This window comes from Pseudorca crassidens, chromosome 18, assembly GCF_039906515.1.
Source record: "Pseudorca crassidens isolate mPseCra1 chromosome 18, mPseCra1.hap1, whole genome shotgun sequence".
Classification (NCBI taxonomy): domain Eukaryota; kingdom Metazoa; phylum Chordata; class Mammalia; order Artiodactyla; family Delphinidae; genus Pseudorca; species Pseudorca crassidens.
In genome coordinates, this window is record NC_090313.1 from 77,603,307 (window position 1) to 77,618,531 (window position 15,225).

Sequence of the window (15,225 nt, forward strand, 5' to 3'; positions counted from 1 at the left end):
CGCTTCTCCATAAAATTTATATATTTAACTTCTTCATCCATATTTTTATACAAAGTCAACTAAGCAGTACTTATTGGCTGAAAATTAAATCAAAACCAACACACACACACACACAAAGATACAAATGAACTTATTTACAAAACAGAAATAGACTCACAGACAAATGTATGGTTACCAAAGGGGAAGGGTGGGTGGAGGGAGGGATAAATTAGGTTAGGGTTAACATATACACACTACTATATATAAAATACGTAATCAATAAAGACCTACTGTATAGCACAGGGAACTCTAGTCAATATCTTGTAATAACCTGTAAGGGAAAAGAATCTGAAAGAGTATACATACATACATATATATATATATACATATATATGTATGTGTATATATATATAAACTGAATCACTTTGCTGTACACCTGAAGCTAACACGACATTGTAAATCAACTATACTTCAATTAAAAAACAAAAACACAAAGAATAGTATTCCCTGTACGCAGTAAGCCACTCAGTAAAGGATATTAGCAACGATACTTCAATCCAGACCTCACTAATGAACTCACTCACATTTGGGAGGGGCTATCCCTTCCTTTCCCCCTTCAATTCCTCTGCCAGTCTTGCAAATGTGTGTCTTGAACAAGCACAGCAAAGAGCAGGGGAGAAAAACAAAGCAGAAGGTCAGCACCTTCCTAACCCTGAGGGCTCCAGCTAGACAATGTTCTGAACCAAAGGCACAGACAGAAGCAGGGGGGAAAAGTTTTAAATACTAATTCACAAATTAGAATTTCTTTAGAACTGTTAACAGGGATTATCTTTTTTTTGGGGGGGGTACTGGAATTATGAGGTGTTTTCAGTTTTTATACTTCTGTAATGATTTGATTTTCGTGCAGGAAGCATCTCTAGTAATCAGGAAGACAATACAGACACACACTGAGAAAGAATTTCTTAGGATGTGTACTTGGTCTTGGCGGGAAGGAGACCACTGCTATTTTGGGGGGCTGTGCACAGCAGTGGGATCTGCACCAGGACAGTGTTAGCTGCTGAGAGAGCCCCAGGCATCCGAAGGCTTTCTTTAGGCACAGAAGGGAGCCTCCCACCCCGAGTCCCAGGATCAAAGCGTGTGCACATGACATCCGGGGCAGGACCTCCTCACTCAGGCTGGGCATATCCCTCAAAGTTCCTGCGGCAGCGATTTCAACATCACGCTTTGATCCAGGAAGCTGGGACTGTAAGGGTCTCATATACAGGTTAACACACAACAGAGAAGGAAAGAAAAAGGGAGGGAGAGGAAGATAGGAAAACAAAGGGAAAGAGGTAGGCGTCTATGAACTGGTAGCAAACGTCAGAAATGTTGCTTTTCAAGCCAGGCTGATACAGGGGGAAAGTGTATATTTTCCTGCATTGGAGCAAAAGACACATCGGCCACTTGCCAGCTAAGTTATCTTGGGAACTCTCTGACCCTCAGACTCTTCATCTGTGAGATGGGATAACAATGCAGGCCCTACAGGGTTACTCTGAGGAATAAAAGGGAAAACATATGAAGCCTCTAAACTCTAAATCAAGCACAGGTGTCCGTAAACAAATGATATCCATGGCCATTACTGTTTTGGATTCTCTACAGCCCAACAGACCGATTTTCCTGATTCCAGTATAATAAAGCTTCACTGGGGAATAAAGTGATCTGCAGACCCCAATTTTTTCTAGGCTACTTCAAACATCACTTTCCATCTAAAACATTTTTATTGAATAAAAATTTTTCTAAATCGAATCCCAAGTACCTCCTTTTTTTAAAAATTTTTTTTTTTTTTTGCGGTACGCGGGCCTCTCACTGTTGTGGCCTCTCCCGTTGCAGAGCACAGGCTCCGGACGCGCAGGCTCAGCGGCCATGGCTCACGGGCCCAGCCGCTCGGCGGCATGTGGGATCCTCCCGGACCGGGGCACGAACCCGCGTCCCCTGCATCGGCAGGCGGACTCTCAACCACTGCGCCACCAGGGAAGCCCGCAAGTACCTCCTTTTGAAAATGGGTACATAAGACAGAATTTAACCTTTCCTGGTTGAATCCACTACTGCGTTGCGCCGTCATACAAAGAACTAGGCAGTCCTGGGCCTGTGGGGCCGTTCTGCTGCTCTAACGCCCCTGCCACGTGGTCAGCGGGCCTCCCTCCCTCCTGCCGAGCCTCGCTGTCTATAGCCACTCACTTCCCCTCTCCAGTCCTGAGAAACTAGAGAAATGACCTGACTAGAAATGAACTTGAAAGAATATACACAGGTGTACTGACAGTTCCATCTCTTTTGAGAAAACATATACTTCAGTGTTGGGAAATCTTTGTGCTTCTGTTTTGATCCCTGGCTGTGTCTAGAGTTTATATTGTACATAAGCACCGCTTTGACCAATGAGTTTTTGCCATGTATCGTTGTGTGTGATTTACATGTCATTAGAGTTTATAGAATGAGGATTTCATGAAACTTTTTTTTTTTTGGTTCACTCTGCACTGGACCAAATCACGTGCAGAAAGAAAACAAAGCCAGGCTCCAAGGGCATCACAGCTTTTGCCTTTATTACCTGGATACCGGCTTACTATTTCTGCCTGCAGCTTATATGCTCTGGGGGCAGCTGCAGCAATTCTCTTTGGGGTAGATTCAGGTGAGGGGTTGAGATAAGGCTTTGTACCATCACCATCACAAAAGAGTACCAGAATGTACAGAGCAGGTACCATGAGCCATACTTGTACAGAGATCGATTATTTGGGGGAATTTTATTCAAAATATATTTTCTCTCAGAAACAGACTCACAGACACAGAGAACAGACTTGTGGTTGCCAAGCAGGATGGGGGTGGGGGGTGGGGGAGGGATGGAGTGGGAGTTAGGGATTAGCAGATGCAAACTAGTATGTGTAGGATGGATAAACAACAAGGTCCTACTGTATAGGGAACTACGTTCAATATCTTATGATAAACCATATGGAAAAGAATATGAAAAAGAACGTATGTATGTATAGCTGAGTCACTTTGCTGTGCAGCAGAAATTAACACAACATTGTAAATCAACTACACTTCAATAAAATTTTAAAAATATATACTTTCTCTAAAGTATTTGCCATTTAAAAAAAGATTATTAGAAACACAGCCTAATATTATTTTTAAACTTTTAAGAATATCATCACTTTCAGTTCATGAGAGTCTAAGAAGTGTATGAAGTGCTCATTCCACATGTTAAATTAACTAGACACCTTGAATTAACTAGAAATTCAGAGCAGTTATTTCCGAAGAATTACTGTACAGCATCCATGGCAGCAACCACATTTAGAGCCGATTTATCACATTTCTAAAGCACCATAAACGCAGAGACGCCACAATTATTTGAAATCCAGGCTATAAAGTAAAAAGCATATAATATTAAATTACCCCCCATATAAATGTCTACCTTGATGTTTTTATTTCATTCACTAAAACAAGGTGGTTAAAATGCCTTGAAATCTTCCATATTAAGTTCAATAAACAACTACCAAGAGAAACGGAAGGAGGCGAAACAACGGAGAGAGAGAGACAAAGACAGAGAGAGTGACAGAGACAGAGAGAGAGACGGGGGGGGGGGTCACCAGCCCCTGTCCCATGGTAACCTGTCTTTCCATCCTCCGTCCCTAACTTTCCACTCCGCCACTGTGCCAGGTCTGGGGAAACCTCCCAGACACATCCTCCTCGTGTGTGGACAACTATTCTGCATCTCCTTTTCGTTCACCCCGCTCGGCGCACTGTGGGGAGCGCTGGCATCAGCCCCTGAGCGCGGGTTCCTCCGCAGGGATGCAGGTTGGTACCCCACGGGAGCTGCTCTTACTCATCACTGCACCCAGGTGCTGGGGCACAGAAGGTATCCTTCGAGCGCGGCCAACTGAGCTGGCAAGCATCACGTGATCTAATTGGGCATCTCATGAAAATACCAACAGTATTAGATCTTTTAGTTTTTCCCATGTGACCTTGGGGCACAAGGGGGAGAGCTCCCAGGCACAGTGCTTCCTTTGGGGACAGAAGCAGAGGTGTGGACAGGTCCATGGTGACAGGAGGAAGGGGCAGGCTGCCCACACTGGCTCTGCTCAGTCTTTCCTTTGACAGACTCTCTGCTTGACCAAAGTCTGCAGGCGTCTCTGAGCCACTTTTTCGACTGCACCCTGTTCCTAGGTCTGGTCTTGAAGAACCCGGTTGTCCGAGGATCCTGTCCAGTTGGTTTAGCCAGAATCCCCCATCCTCAGTACCTGCTTATTCTCCATATCTGACCTCCCAAGCCACCCACCCTACCCCCCGCCCCAGGTGAGGCCTGGTCCCCTGTCTGCCTGCAGCAGGAATCCTGGCGTCTGTATAGCCAGGATCCCCCTTCCGCCGCCGTTTCCTCCTGGTGAGCGTCCACCCTGCCCCCCGCTCTGCTCCGGGGCTGTAACCCCCATGTGTCCACGTTGGATGTGGAGCTGAATGCGGTTCTGGAGCGAGGTCTCTCTTCTCCTGTTGCAAAAGTTCCTGAATAGAATTTGTTTTTCCTGCTGTAACCTCTGTCCTGTTCTGGTTTTCTTTGACACTTTCCAGGTTGTACTGAGTTCGCCCTCTCACCAGTTAGTAGAAGGATTCTGTGTGTGTGTGTGTGTGTGTGTGTGTGTGTGTGTGTGTGTGTGTGTGTTTGGTGTGGGAGGCTAAGGGAGAGGGAGGAGAAGGGGGAGGGAAGAGTGAGTCAGTCACTGGCCTGGGCTCCAGGATTAGCTACGTGTTTTATTTTTATGGAGGACAGTCTGCCATTAACATCAAGGCTAGAAATGCATTGGGGCTTCAGAACGATACGGCAGTTCTTCATTTTTGAAATTATGACCTGGTGCCTGAAAGCTAGAAGGAAATACCGAGGACTGCCCTGAATCACCGGGAAGGCCTTTTTATTAACAAACTTTGAGGTGGGAAAATACACACATGGATAGAAAAGAATGCACGGCCACAGGGTTCCTACTTACTTCCCCAAATCATAAACTAAGGGACTAACCCTTGGCATCTGACATCGCCCCCTACCCCGCCTTCCCCAAAGCCCACATCCCTGAAGCTGTCAAGGGTTCTCTGCGTGACCACGCTTGAGTCGGCCTCCTGAACCTTCTCCCGGCCCATCTGCGCATGGCCTCGTGAAATCTAGTTCCAGCAAGAGCCCTGCGGGGTCAGTTTAGCCAGGGCCCTCCCCCCCAGGGTCCTCAGCCTCCCACCCCCCAGGTGACATCCGGCCGTCCCACCCTGTGTCCAGCGAGAACCCGTCGGTCGGCTTCGGTCAGAAACTCTCTGCCTCTGGTGTCTCCTGGTAGTAACTCCCACCACGGACTCGACCCCTCCTCCTCGGCTACGAACTCCCACTCATCCAGGCTGTATTCAGAGGTCAGCCCCTTCCCTCCCGCTGTGAAATCCCCATGCCTACTGCAAAGGTTCTGAACGACGCCTGCCCTGCCCACTTCAGCAGGTGCCACTGAGTATCTCTTCTTTCACCGCAGCTACGCCAGTGCGTGATGAAGAGCTAATGCTGGGTAAACAGATGGACGAACAAATATTGTGTGAAGCAGTATTTGCTCAAGTTTATTATTAGTAGCAGTATCAGTATTAGTACAACTACTATTATTTTATCCCAGGGAGCAAAAGCCTGTAAGGGCCACAGCAACATCTCCTAGCTGGTAAGGCCAAGCCTTCCCCCTGGGCGGGCGGAGGTGTGAGCAGCTTCCTGATCTTGGCTCCAAAGCAAGAGAGGGCTGGGCCCAGCTGGGCTCCTTCCAGCCGAGCTGGGGGCAGCCGTGGCTCTGTCACTCTGCCCAATATTTTTAAGCCACATTTGGTGGCTTTCCAGTAGCAAAATGACCGAAAGTAAACAGTGCTCATACCCCCTCCTCCTCCTCTCCCTCTGCAAATCCAGAACTGAACAAAAAACACCACTGGATCTCACCTACACGCTGGGGGAGCAGGCCCGCCCCCCCGACAGGGGAGATCCTCACAGACCATGAATTATCCAGGAAACACATCCAGGGGCCTCCGGTCAAAAGCACTATTTATTTGTACAGCCAATGAGTATTAACTTGGGTTCTTTGAATTTTGAAAGCTCAAACTGGATGGAGAAGAAGTTATTCATAAAGAAAATCTAGGGCACACAAATGGAAACGACAAATCAGATTCAGGTGCGGCTGGTGTGCAGCAATCAGCTTTTTAATTTCCTTTAAGAAAACAACACCAAAGACATAGCCCCCCAGCTGTTGGTTTGTGAAAACCCAGAGTTGAGTTTTCTAGCGAAAAATTACAAGCTAGAGCTTGTTAATACCTGCCAACCACCACTGGGCTTGATTAGGTATAATTAGACACAAATAAAGTGAGTGACACTGTAATTAAATGGCAGAAATGAATCTTTTTTATGCTTGAAAATTACATTAATCTTTGTGTGATTTTCTTCCTAAGGATGTAAACAGTTTTCCAAAGAGGAGATGTCTTTAGAAATAGGGAGCCCCGCGTGCACCCGCGGGGAGGGAAGGGTGCTGTTGTTTACAAGAATTAACTTTTTTCACATTAACTAAAGTCATCCCAATAATTGCTTAGCAAAGCTTACTTTGAAAACCGTTCCAGAGTCTTGAAGTCTGTTTCCAGAGGCTCATGCAAAAACTAGTTTCCTGATTTACTGCCGGGAGGCGATCGTGTTAAAAGCACACTGTTGGCATTAATGCTCGGTGCGGAGGAGGGGCCGTGGGCGGGCAAACTCTAGACGGTGAGAATTCAAGTCTAATGTGGTCACTTTGGGAAAACAAAAATCATCTCCCGCTCACTCTCACGAGCCCCCAGGACGCCACCGAACGCTCACGCACACGGTCGTGGTCAAAACGCCCAGCGTAGCTTGCTTACAGAGCCATGGAAATCATACTCGGTATTTTTTGCCTCGGAAATAGGAAAAAGACATTATTCATTATCTTTATCATAAACTTTCAAAGACTAAAAATTAAACCCTGCAGTGGGGGAGAGAGTAAATAGGGCTCAAGGGGATAAAGTCCTCAACACAGATTCTAAATGGCTCGGTGACCCGTCACGTATTTCCCCAAAGATTCAGGAAAACGACTTCCTAAGCTGAGTTACTAAAAAAGAGCCGAAATGACAGAGATGGTGCTTGGGGCCCTGTGGGAGGGACCTGGGAACCGAAAGGGCTGCTGAGATGCTACCGCTCTGCGTGGCCCCAGGGCAGCGCTGGTGGGCGGAGCCAGCGGAGTGGGAGGGACAGGTGGGGACCTGGACAAGCGCACTGCCCGGAGGAGGAGGGCGGGGAGAAGGCTGCTGGGAGCAGCTCCTGCATCACACACGCTGGGATATTTGTCTGTGTTTTCAAAGTTGGTCCTAAGCCACTGCTTCTGGAGGGAAGTCGATCATTCTAGAACAACACTGTCCAATATGACAACCATAACCTCACATGGGGAAACTTAAATTTCATTACTTAAAATGAAATAAGCAACCCAGTTCCTCGGTGACACCAGCCACAGTTCACGTGTTCGATAACTACAGTGGCTCGTAGCACCCGTGTTGAACAGCACAGGTAGAGACCATGTGCATCAGCACAGAAAGTCCTTCCAGGTGCGCTGTGCTCGGGCATTATCAAGGCGGGAGGCAGACGGTGACCCCAAGAGCCCCCCCTCCCCCCGACACTGTCACTTACTTACAGTGATGGTGGACACACCGACTAACCTCTAAACAGGGGTAGTTATATATGCTCCCCACTTAAGACGTATGCTGTAAGAATTCCTTATGTCATACAAAGATCACATAGAACCTGGCTCACTATAATACATGTTGGCCAATGTTAGCTATTTTCATTGCACGGTATGTATCACAGACTCACAATTAAAGACATTTTGAGAGAGAGTCCATATTTTTTAGGTTAAGACACACCCTGCAGATGAACACACGCAACGTATCCAGGGTGAAAGGTGAAAATAAGTACTCGTTTAAAAAGTGGCCAAAGATGAGAAGGGTACTGCTCTCAACAAGCATCAAGGGTCTTATTGAACCTGGAGCTGCTGCGTAGGCTCCTCACGCTCTCACAACTGAAAGGAAGGAAAAAGCGGTCGGGAAGCGCTGACCACACACCACAGGTGAGCAGAGCACATGCTGCCCCTGGAAAGCTCTTCCGGCACCTTCCAACAAGCCCAACTGCATGTCCCAATGTAGAGACCTAACCGTGGGAGAGTGAGCCATACCTCGTGAAAAGGCAGGACTGAATGCCTTCCAAAGAAAATAATAATTAGGAGCAATAAAACCACAGATGGAAATTTCAACCACACCTGCTTACCCGAAGTATTTGCAAGCTTGAGTTTTAAGGTATAGATATACGTTTGTAATTTGAAGAACCTCATGACCCGGAATTTATTTTGGATAGACATGATAGTAGAAAAATGGACAGAAGTTTTCAATTACGCTTAGTACAGCAGAATAAGTTACATAATAATGTTAGAATAAAGATGATTAAAAACTCTATGTTTGGTGAAAATGCTCTTTTAAAAATTCTTAATATAAAGAAAACTTTAGTTGTGGATATCAATAATTTGATCCAGCTTCCCTACTTTTTCATAACTAATTATAAAATATTTGCTATTTATTGTGCTTTCAAAATTTCAAACACCACTGGTAGCCGAAATGGTACACCTCAGTTAAAAAAGTAAAGACTCCTGTACTCATCTGCTTCATTACAAATTAACAGGTAACCCCCCAATGATATAGTTAGTATTCCAAGCAACAAGCAAATAGACTATTTATAAATGTAGTTTCTAACAATTTAACAAAAACTTAGTCTCAGTGAAAAGAATAAATTTTGCCTTGATTTGCAAAGCTTGGAAGTGACAATTAACCAGTTGAACATACTTGTTGATTTAAGTGATTTATCTGATTTTAATATACTCAGAACTTACTCTTCTTTCCTTTGAAAGATGTATGTTCTTGCTAAAAATTTAATAAAGGCAGCCTGGAAGGAAGAAACTGCAAATTCATGAGTGGACAGTTTAGAAACTTCCAGCTCCAAAGTAATTATTTATAAAAAACTCACATCTTTGCCTTGATTAATTAACTAGAAAATAAAAATGTATTTTTACTTCCATAGGTGTATTTGACTCCTTTGCCTTTCTTATGTTTTACATTTTAGACCCTGAGCGAGGCTCACTTGCTAATTTTATTTACTAAGAGCTAAAACCAAGCTAAAAGACTTGGCAAAACATTATTTGCAACACACAATCACACATTCGTTAACTTTTATATTACTAGATTTAACTGTCACCTTTTTTTCCAAAACCTATCCGAGGCTGACAGATTCGTCCACTCCTTGAGCAAAGATTCGCTAAGTGTCTGTTACAAGGAGCTGGGCGGTCTGTTTAGACAGTGAGGGTGAAAGCTGAGGGGTTGCCTGCCTGCAGGGTGGACACCTCAGGACAGGCAGGAACACGCTCTACATTTGTAAGTTTGTGCTTCTGAGTGGGTCCTGAGAATCTAATATTTCAGTGGCGTCGTTACCTTTACTTTTACTCTTTCTCACTCAATGTTTTGTCCTGGTTTTTTTGATGAGGAAAATGATCATAAATATTAATAACTAAAATAAGTACACACAGGCAGGGTTATTCAGATTGTTTCCTTTTGGTTGCTCCAGTAAAGTTGGACAGCTACTGCAATACTCGGGGAAAATTACTACCTAATGAAAAATACTTCTTATGGATATCTGGGAAATTATGAAATACAGAAACTGTTATCAGATAATCTCAGAGGATGGATTTAAAAAAGAATACTGCGAGCTAACAGAACCTCCATCTTCATTCTCTAGATAAAGGATGAAGGTTAGGGAGCAATTCCTTACAAATGATTCACTCATCTCTTCGAATCTGTGATTCGTTCATATTTTCACAGAGATTTGACAAAAGAACTCTGAGGGGTAGAAACATCACTGCTTTCCTCGCGGGCACAATCGCATTCTTAACTACTTTGTTGACAGATCCTAGATATGCAGCCCTCCTGTTATAAAGGACCTTTTTACATCCAACAGAGCAAAACCTATGTCTGAAAACTCATGTTACTACAATCCACAGGGATTTAAAAAACATCGGCCAGGGGGCTTCAGCAACTAGACGCCGCAGAGTTCAAAATTCAGCCAGTTCCTTCCAAGCGGACGGCACAAGAAGCTGAAAGCCGACATATTAAACACAACACCCAGAGAGGCCATCCACCAGGAATCGCTTGTGGAATGTATAATTCTTTGTTTCCTGCTGTTTGCAGACCATCGATCAAAAATCTATGAATGACAAGACTCAAATTCAGAGAACAGCAGACTGTAGGGGAAAGGACTTCTCTTTGAAAAGTCACTTAAAATAAAAAGACACATCTTTTGTTCCTTTTCTAACAGGAAGACCTTGGTGCATTCTTTAGAACAAAACGATACATCAATTGTCCACAACTGGTAACGTCTTCAAAAGGTCAGAAAATAAAGCAAATGCATGTGCGGCTCTGAACACGCTCACAGCAAAGTGCCCAGGAACACCCAGAACTCTGAATCCACCCAGTTGGAACACAGCTGCTTCACAAGCAGTGGTGAAGATGAATACATTGAAGATGCTCCCGGGAGTAGCATCTACTCAAAGTGGGAAAATTAATAATCATACTGGCACTGTCAAAGGAATGTTCCAAACCCCGGCTTGGAAAAGAACTGCGACCTTGGAGCCTGGTTACTTAAGACACTGCTGGGGCTCTGTTTTTCTTGACTAGTAATTGTAACCTTAATTTTAAGAAAAAGAAGGCCCAGTAAATAGTATTATTACCATTTTCTGTTATCAATGCTTTATTTATAAATCTTTAGTAGAATGCTGATTCTTTTTAATTAGAGCAAATAAACCTTAATGATTCTATTCTTTTTTAAAATTTATTTTATTGAAGTATAGTTGATTTACAATGTTGTGTTAATTTCTGCTGTACAGCAAAGTGATCCCATCATTCGTATACTTTTTCATTACAGTTTATCACAGGTCACTGAATAATTCCCTGTACTATACAGTAGGACCTTGTTGTTTAATGGTTCTATTCTTTCAATAAAATACAATAAACACTAAATTATACACAACAATGACATTTATTGAATTACGGTTATTAGAATCTATTTCTTTTATCTCAGTAAGACACATGAATCGAATGTATTGAAAAGGGAATTGTGCAATATTTGGCTAAAGGGACATGACAAACCAAGAAATCTTCACTAGTCATTAACTGAAAGAATTTAGCTGAAAAGAACGCATTTTAAAGACAGATCTACAACTTTCCCACACACCCGACAGTTACCTTGGACAACTCCATGCCTGGCCCACACTGCTTGCAGAGAACACAGTTTCCTGACTGATTCCTGAATTCCTGTTGTCCACAGTCTCCTGTTTCACAGATCACTCTACATGCCTGAAATAAATGTTTCACAGCACGTTATCTTAAGGGAAGTTAATTCTATTTCTCACAAAAAAGGAATAGTATCTTCAGTGTTATTCGCATAATCACTGAATGTAAACATTGATTCAGAGTGAGGCCAACTCAGTTTTCACTTCAGGAAGAATAACCACTTTCTGGAAAAGTCAGTGGAACAATTAAATCAACAAGCCTGATTCCTCTCTGTATGCCTTGAATGAGAGCTCTCTTTTTCTGGATTTAACTGCTATCTTCTTCTGACACTCTTCTGAGTACCCAAGGTAAAAACAGGTAGAAACTGCTCTCTTTTCTAAGTAAGAAGATGCATAAAAGAACAGTTATGTAGAGACCGAGGTCCTTTTGCAACCTGAAAAAGTCTGAATTCAAGAATTATATTTTTGCTCTTTAAGAAAACATATTCACCCATAATGAGTTGAATAAATAAGTAAATGGAATACATATACTAGTCCCAAGAGCTCTGCTATTATCCTTTAGACATATCTGATACCCAGCTTTGATGCAGAAGTTTTTCAGCTGAATTCCATTTACTTAGAGTTCATCATTCAAAAAATTCTGACGATCGTGACATCAGTAAAATTCCTGATAATGATGAAAATAACAATGGCCCAACTCTCTGAATGCTTCAGAGTAAAAGTGTCATGTAAACATGAACTTACTTTCCTACTGACTGCCATTTTGCCACTTAATTTGGACCTAACAATATACTTTTTTAAAAAATTAAAGTATAGTTGATTTACAGTGTTATGTTAATTTCTGCTGCCCAGCAAATTGATTCAGTTATACATATATATACATTCTTTTTCCTATTCTTTTCCATTATGGTTTATCTCCAGATATTGAATATAGTTCCCTGTGCTATATAGTAGGACCTTGTTGTTTATCCATCCTATATGTAATAGTTTGCATCTGCTGACCCCAAACTCCTAATCCATCCCTCCCCCACGGCAACCACAAGTCTGTTCTCTATGTCCTAACAATAAACTTTGGTTCACAGCATAGGACTTAAATGCAAAGATTATCTGCTTTGCAAAAACAAAGGTTGTAAGTCATTTTCAAGATATAGTCTTTATTTCTTATTTTACCTAAAAATGTAAGTTCATCTTATACACACCATCCTACAAAAGTGTGTATATCTGCTTCTTAACAGACGGTATTTCATTAAAAATGTTGATATTAACAGAATCTCAGACTGGTGACAACTTTCAGTTCAAACTCTTACATCAAGCAGGGACTCCCTCAGTAACATTCCTGACTATTGACACAATTTTGTTTCCCTAAAGGAAAACTGAGAACCTCAGGAAGCACTGGGGGAACAGAGGCTGGTGTGTGTCATGTCCACGGCACAAGTGCACAGAAATGGTTTTTGACGGTTATAACAATGGGAGGTTATTCAGTACAAACTGTCTCCACCTTGGAGCAAATATCTATAATGAAGTCAGCCAACCTCCTTAAATAAAATCACAGCCTTAACCTCTAGAGCAGGCAGGAGGGAGAATCCAAGGTGGGGTTCAAGACCAAACCATGATTTGGGGCTAAAGGTCTAGTAATCACCTCCCACCTTTCTTAACCCTCATTAACAACCAATCTTAGAGGAGTTTGGTTTTATTTAAAGGAGAGAGGAGATTCCCCTCCACCACAAAGACACTGCATCGCTTTGAGAAAGAAATGCCTCAGCTTCTCTTGTGGACCATTTCTTCCAATGTTTAACAACCTCAGCTCAAGGAAGGGATGTTTTCCTTACATCTATCTGCATGTCAGACTCCAATCGGACCCCATTTCCTCTTCCTTTGTCTTCCAAGAAGACTTCAGGAACTGTCTTCAGTGTAAATAATTCTTTTTATATTTGTAGATCATGACTGCATCTCCAGATTAAATGTTTCAGTAATTCTTTTGAACACCTACATAGATGTTTTGTGTTAAAGCTTTCAAACATTACAATTCTCCATCTGTCTTTGATGCTTTTTGAAACCAAGAAGGATATAAATAACTATGTAAAACAATAGCATTTAAGAAATGATTCCTAATTTTTCACAACCTGTGAAGTCGTGGGCTCCAAACTAGAATCTAAGGTCTTGTTAGGCTGTGCTGGGAGCAGCATCTGCCTACAAACTCGATGGAGCAACATTATCACGCAGCAACGAGCGATGCTGTGGTTTTATGATTTCATCTAGATTTAAATAAATAATTGCGACCACTGTTACACAAGTCAAGACCCAACAGCAACCTCTGACTTATTAATTATATGCAACAATGATAAAATGAATTTGAAAGAAAATTTTAAGATATGGGGTTAGAAATAGAAAATAGATTGGGTACTAGTTCTATGAATTCTTTCCCCACATTATGAAAGTAAAGAGCTGACTTACCAAACAGGCTAGTAAAACTACAACCGTGCAAAATGCTTTCTGTTGTTCTAGTAGCACTTTGAAAGCCATTGCTCTCGTTAAATGTATTTCTGGTTGAAGAGCTCTAAAAGATAAGAAGATACAGTTAACATTAATAACATGAGTGACTGCTTTCTGTATTTACTATACAATGTTACCATTTACTATATACACTAGTAAACCATAATATCATTTAGTATGTTAGTAAGACATAACACTATTTATGTTTTAAAAGGAATCACCTTTTAAAAGGATACCATAGACAAGTACGATGTAATTCTTTACAGATTTAGGTTATGAGAATTGAAGCTTTGTCTACCTACACAGTATATACAAAATTCCTGCTGGCTCTGAGTTCCCAGGCTACACATGCCTTTATTTTCTTTCTATCCAAGTCTCTACAGTGTCCAGTCGACTTCACCCAGCAGAGAATCACATTCAAACTGTGACTTATAGAAACCTTCCATTTATACGGGTTTAGTCATACAGGATGATAACTATGATAAAATAACACTTAACACATGCTAAGCACGCCATGCCAGGTACTATTTTTAGCAGAACTCATTTCATCTTCACAACTACTCTAGAAGGTGGATACTGTCATTATCCCCGTTTTAGAGATGGGGAGACTGAGGCTCAGAGAGGCCTGAGTCACTTGCCCAAGGTCACATCACAAGTGAGGGGCAGAGCTGGATGCAAACCCAGGTGGGTGGCTCCAATGTCCCCGTGTCACATACAGCTGAAAACAACCTGCTCCGTTTAATAAAAACTGTGTGCTTGGGTATTGGGCCTTCAGCTCCACTAAGAAGCAGAAATAGCTAACATCTGGCATTTGTGAGCTCTTCCCCAAACCAGTGCAGTGCAAATCATCTACGAGCAGAAAAATGAGCATTTGTTTAAAACCATCTAAAAATCATTTACAAGTGATGAATTGGAGGCAGTATCCTGACATTTCAAGAAAAGATAAACTAAGCCTCTTTGTCTTTACCAGGAATGATCGAAAATGCAGAAATGAATCTGTTTTGTTTTGTTTTACAGATTCACACAATGTCAAGAGAAGAGATTTATTTGAAAATGTTTAAAAGGTGAAGACTCACCTGGTTCCTCCATTGATCAGACAGAGAAAAAATGGTTCCGTTTCTCTTTAACAGAAACCCAGAGCAGATAACCTGACTAACTGGAAAGAAACCAGAGCAGAGAACCAGAACCAAAGAGCTCAAGAAAAACAGCAACAATAACAAGAAAGGAAGCGGGCTGAGCAGGCTGCTGTCCTAACCATGGACCAAGCAGCCAGCCAGGGGCGTACCCCTCCCCCGCCTGGAGACCAACCCAGGTGGTCATCCCAGCTGCCCCAGCAGCTCCAACCACC

The 15,225-nt window shown here is 42.6% G+C and overlaps 1 protein-coding gene across 4 annotated transcripts in view; it reads right to left on the reverse strand.

The window, feature by feature from the left end:
- Nucleotides 1–15,225, reverse strand: part of TNFRSF19 (TNF receptor superfamily member 19) — an 89,253-nt gene that overhangs the window by 56,746 nt on the left and 17,282 nt on the right. For 3 of the 4 annotated variants that reach the window (XM_067713718.1, XM_067713716.1, XM_067713717.1), the window contains exons 2-3: nucleotides 13,839–13,941; nucleotides 11,338–11,448 (exon numbers count right to left, since the gene is read on the reverse strand). In XM_067713718.1, the coding sequence (XP_067569819.1) occupies nucleotides 11,338–11,448; nucleotides 13,839–13,907 (180 nt within the window). In that variant the 5' untranslated portion in view covers nucleotides 13,908–13,941. Of the gene's footprint in view, nucleotides 1–11,337; nucleotides 11,449–13,838; nucleotides 13,942–15,225 lie in introns of those variants that run through there. The other variant, XM_067713719.1, reaches the window with a different exon arrangement.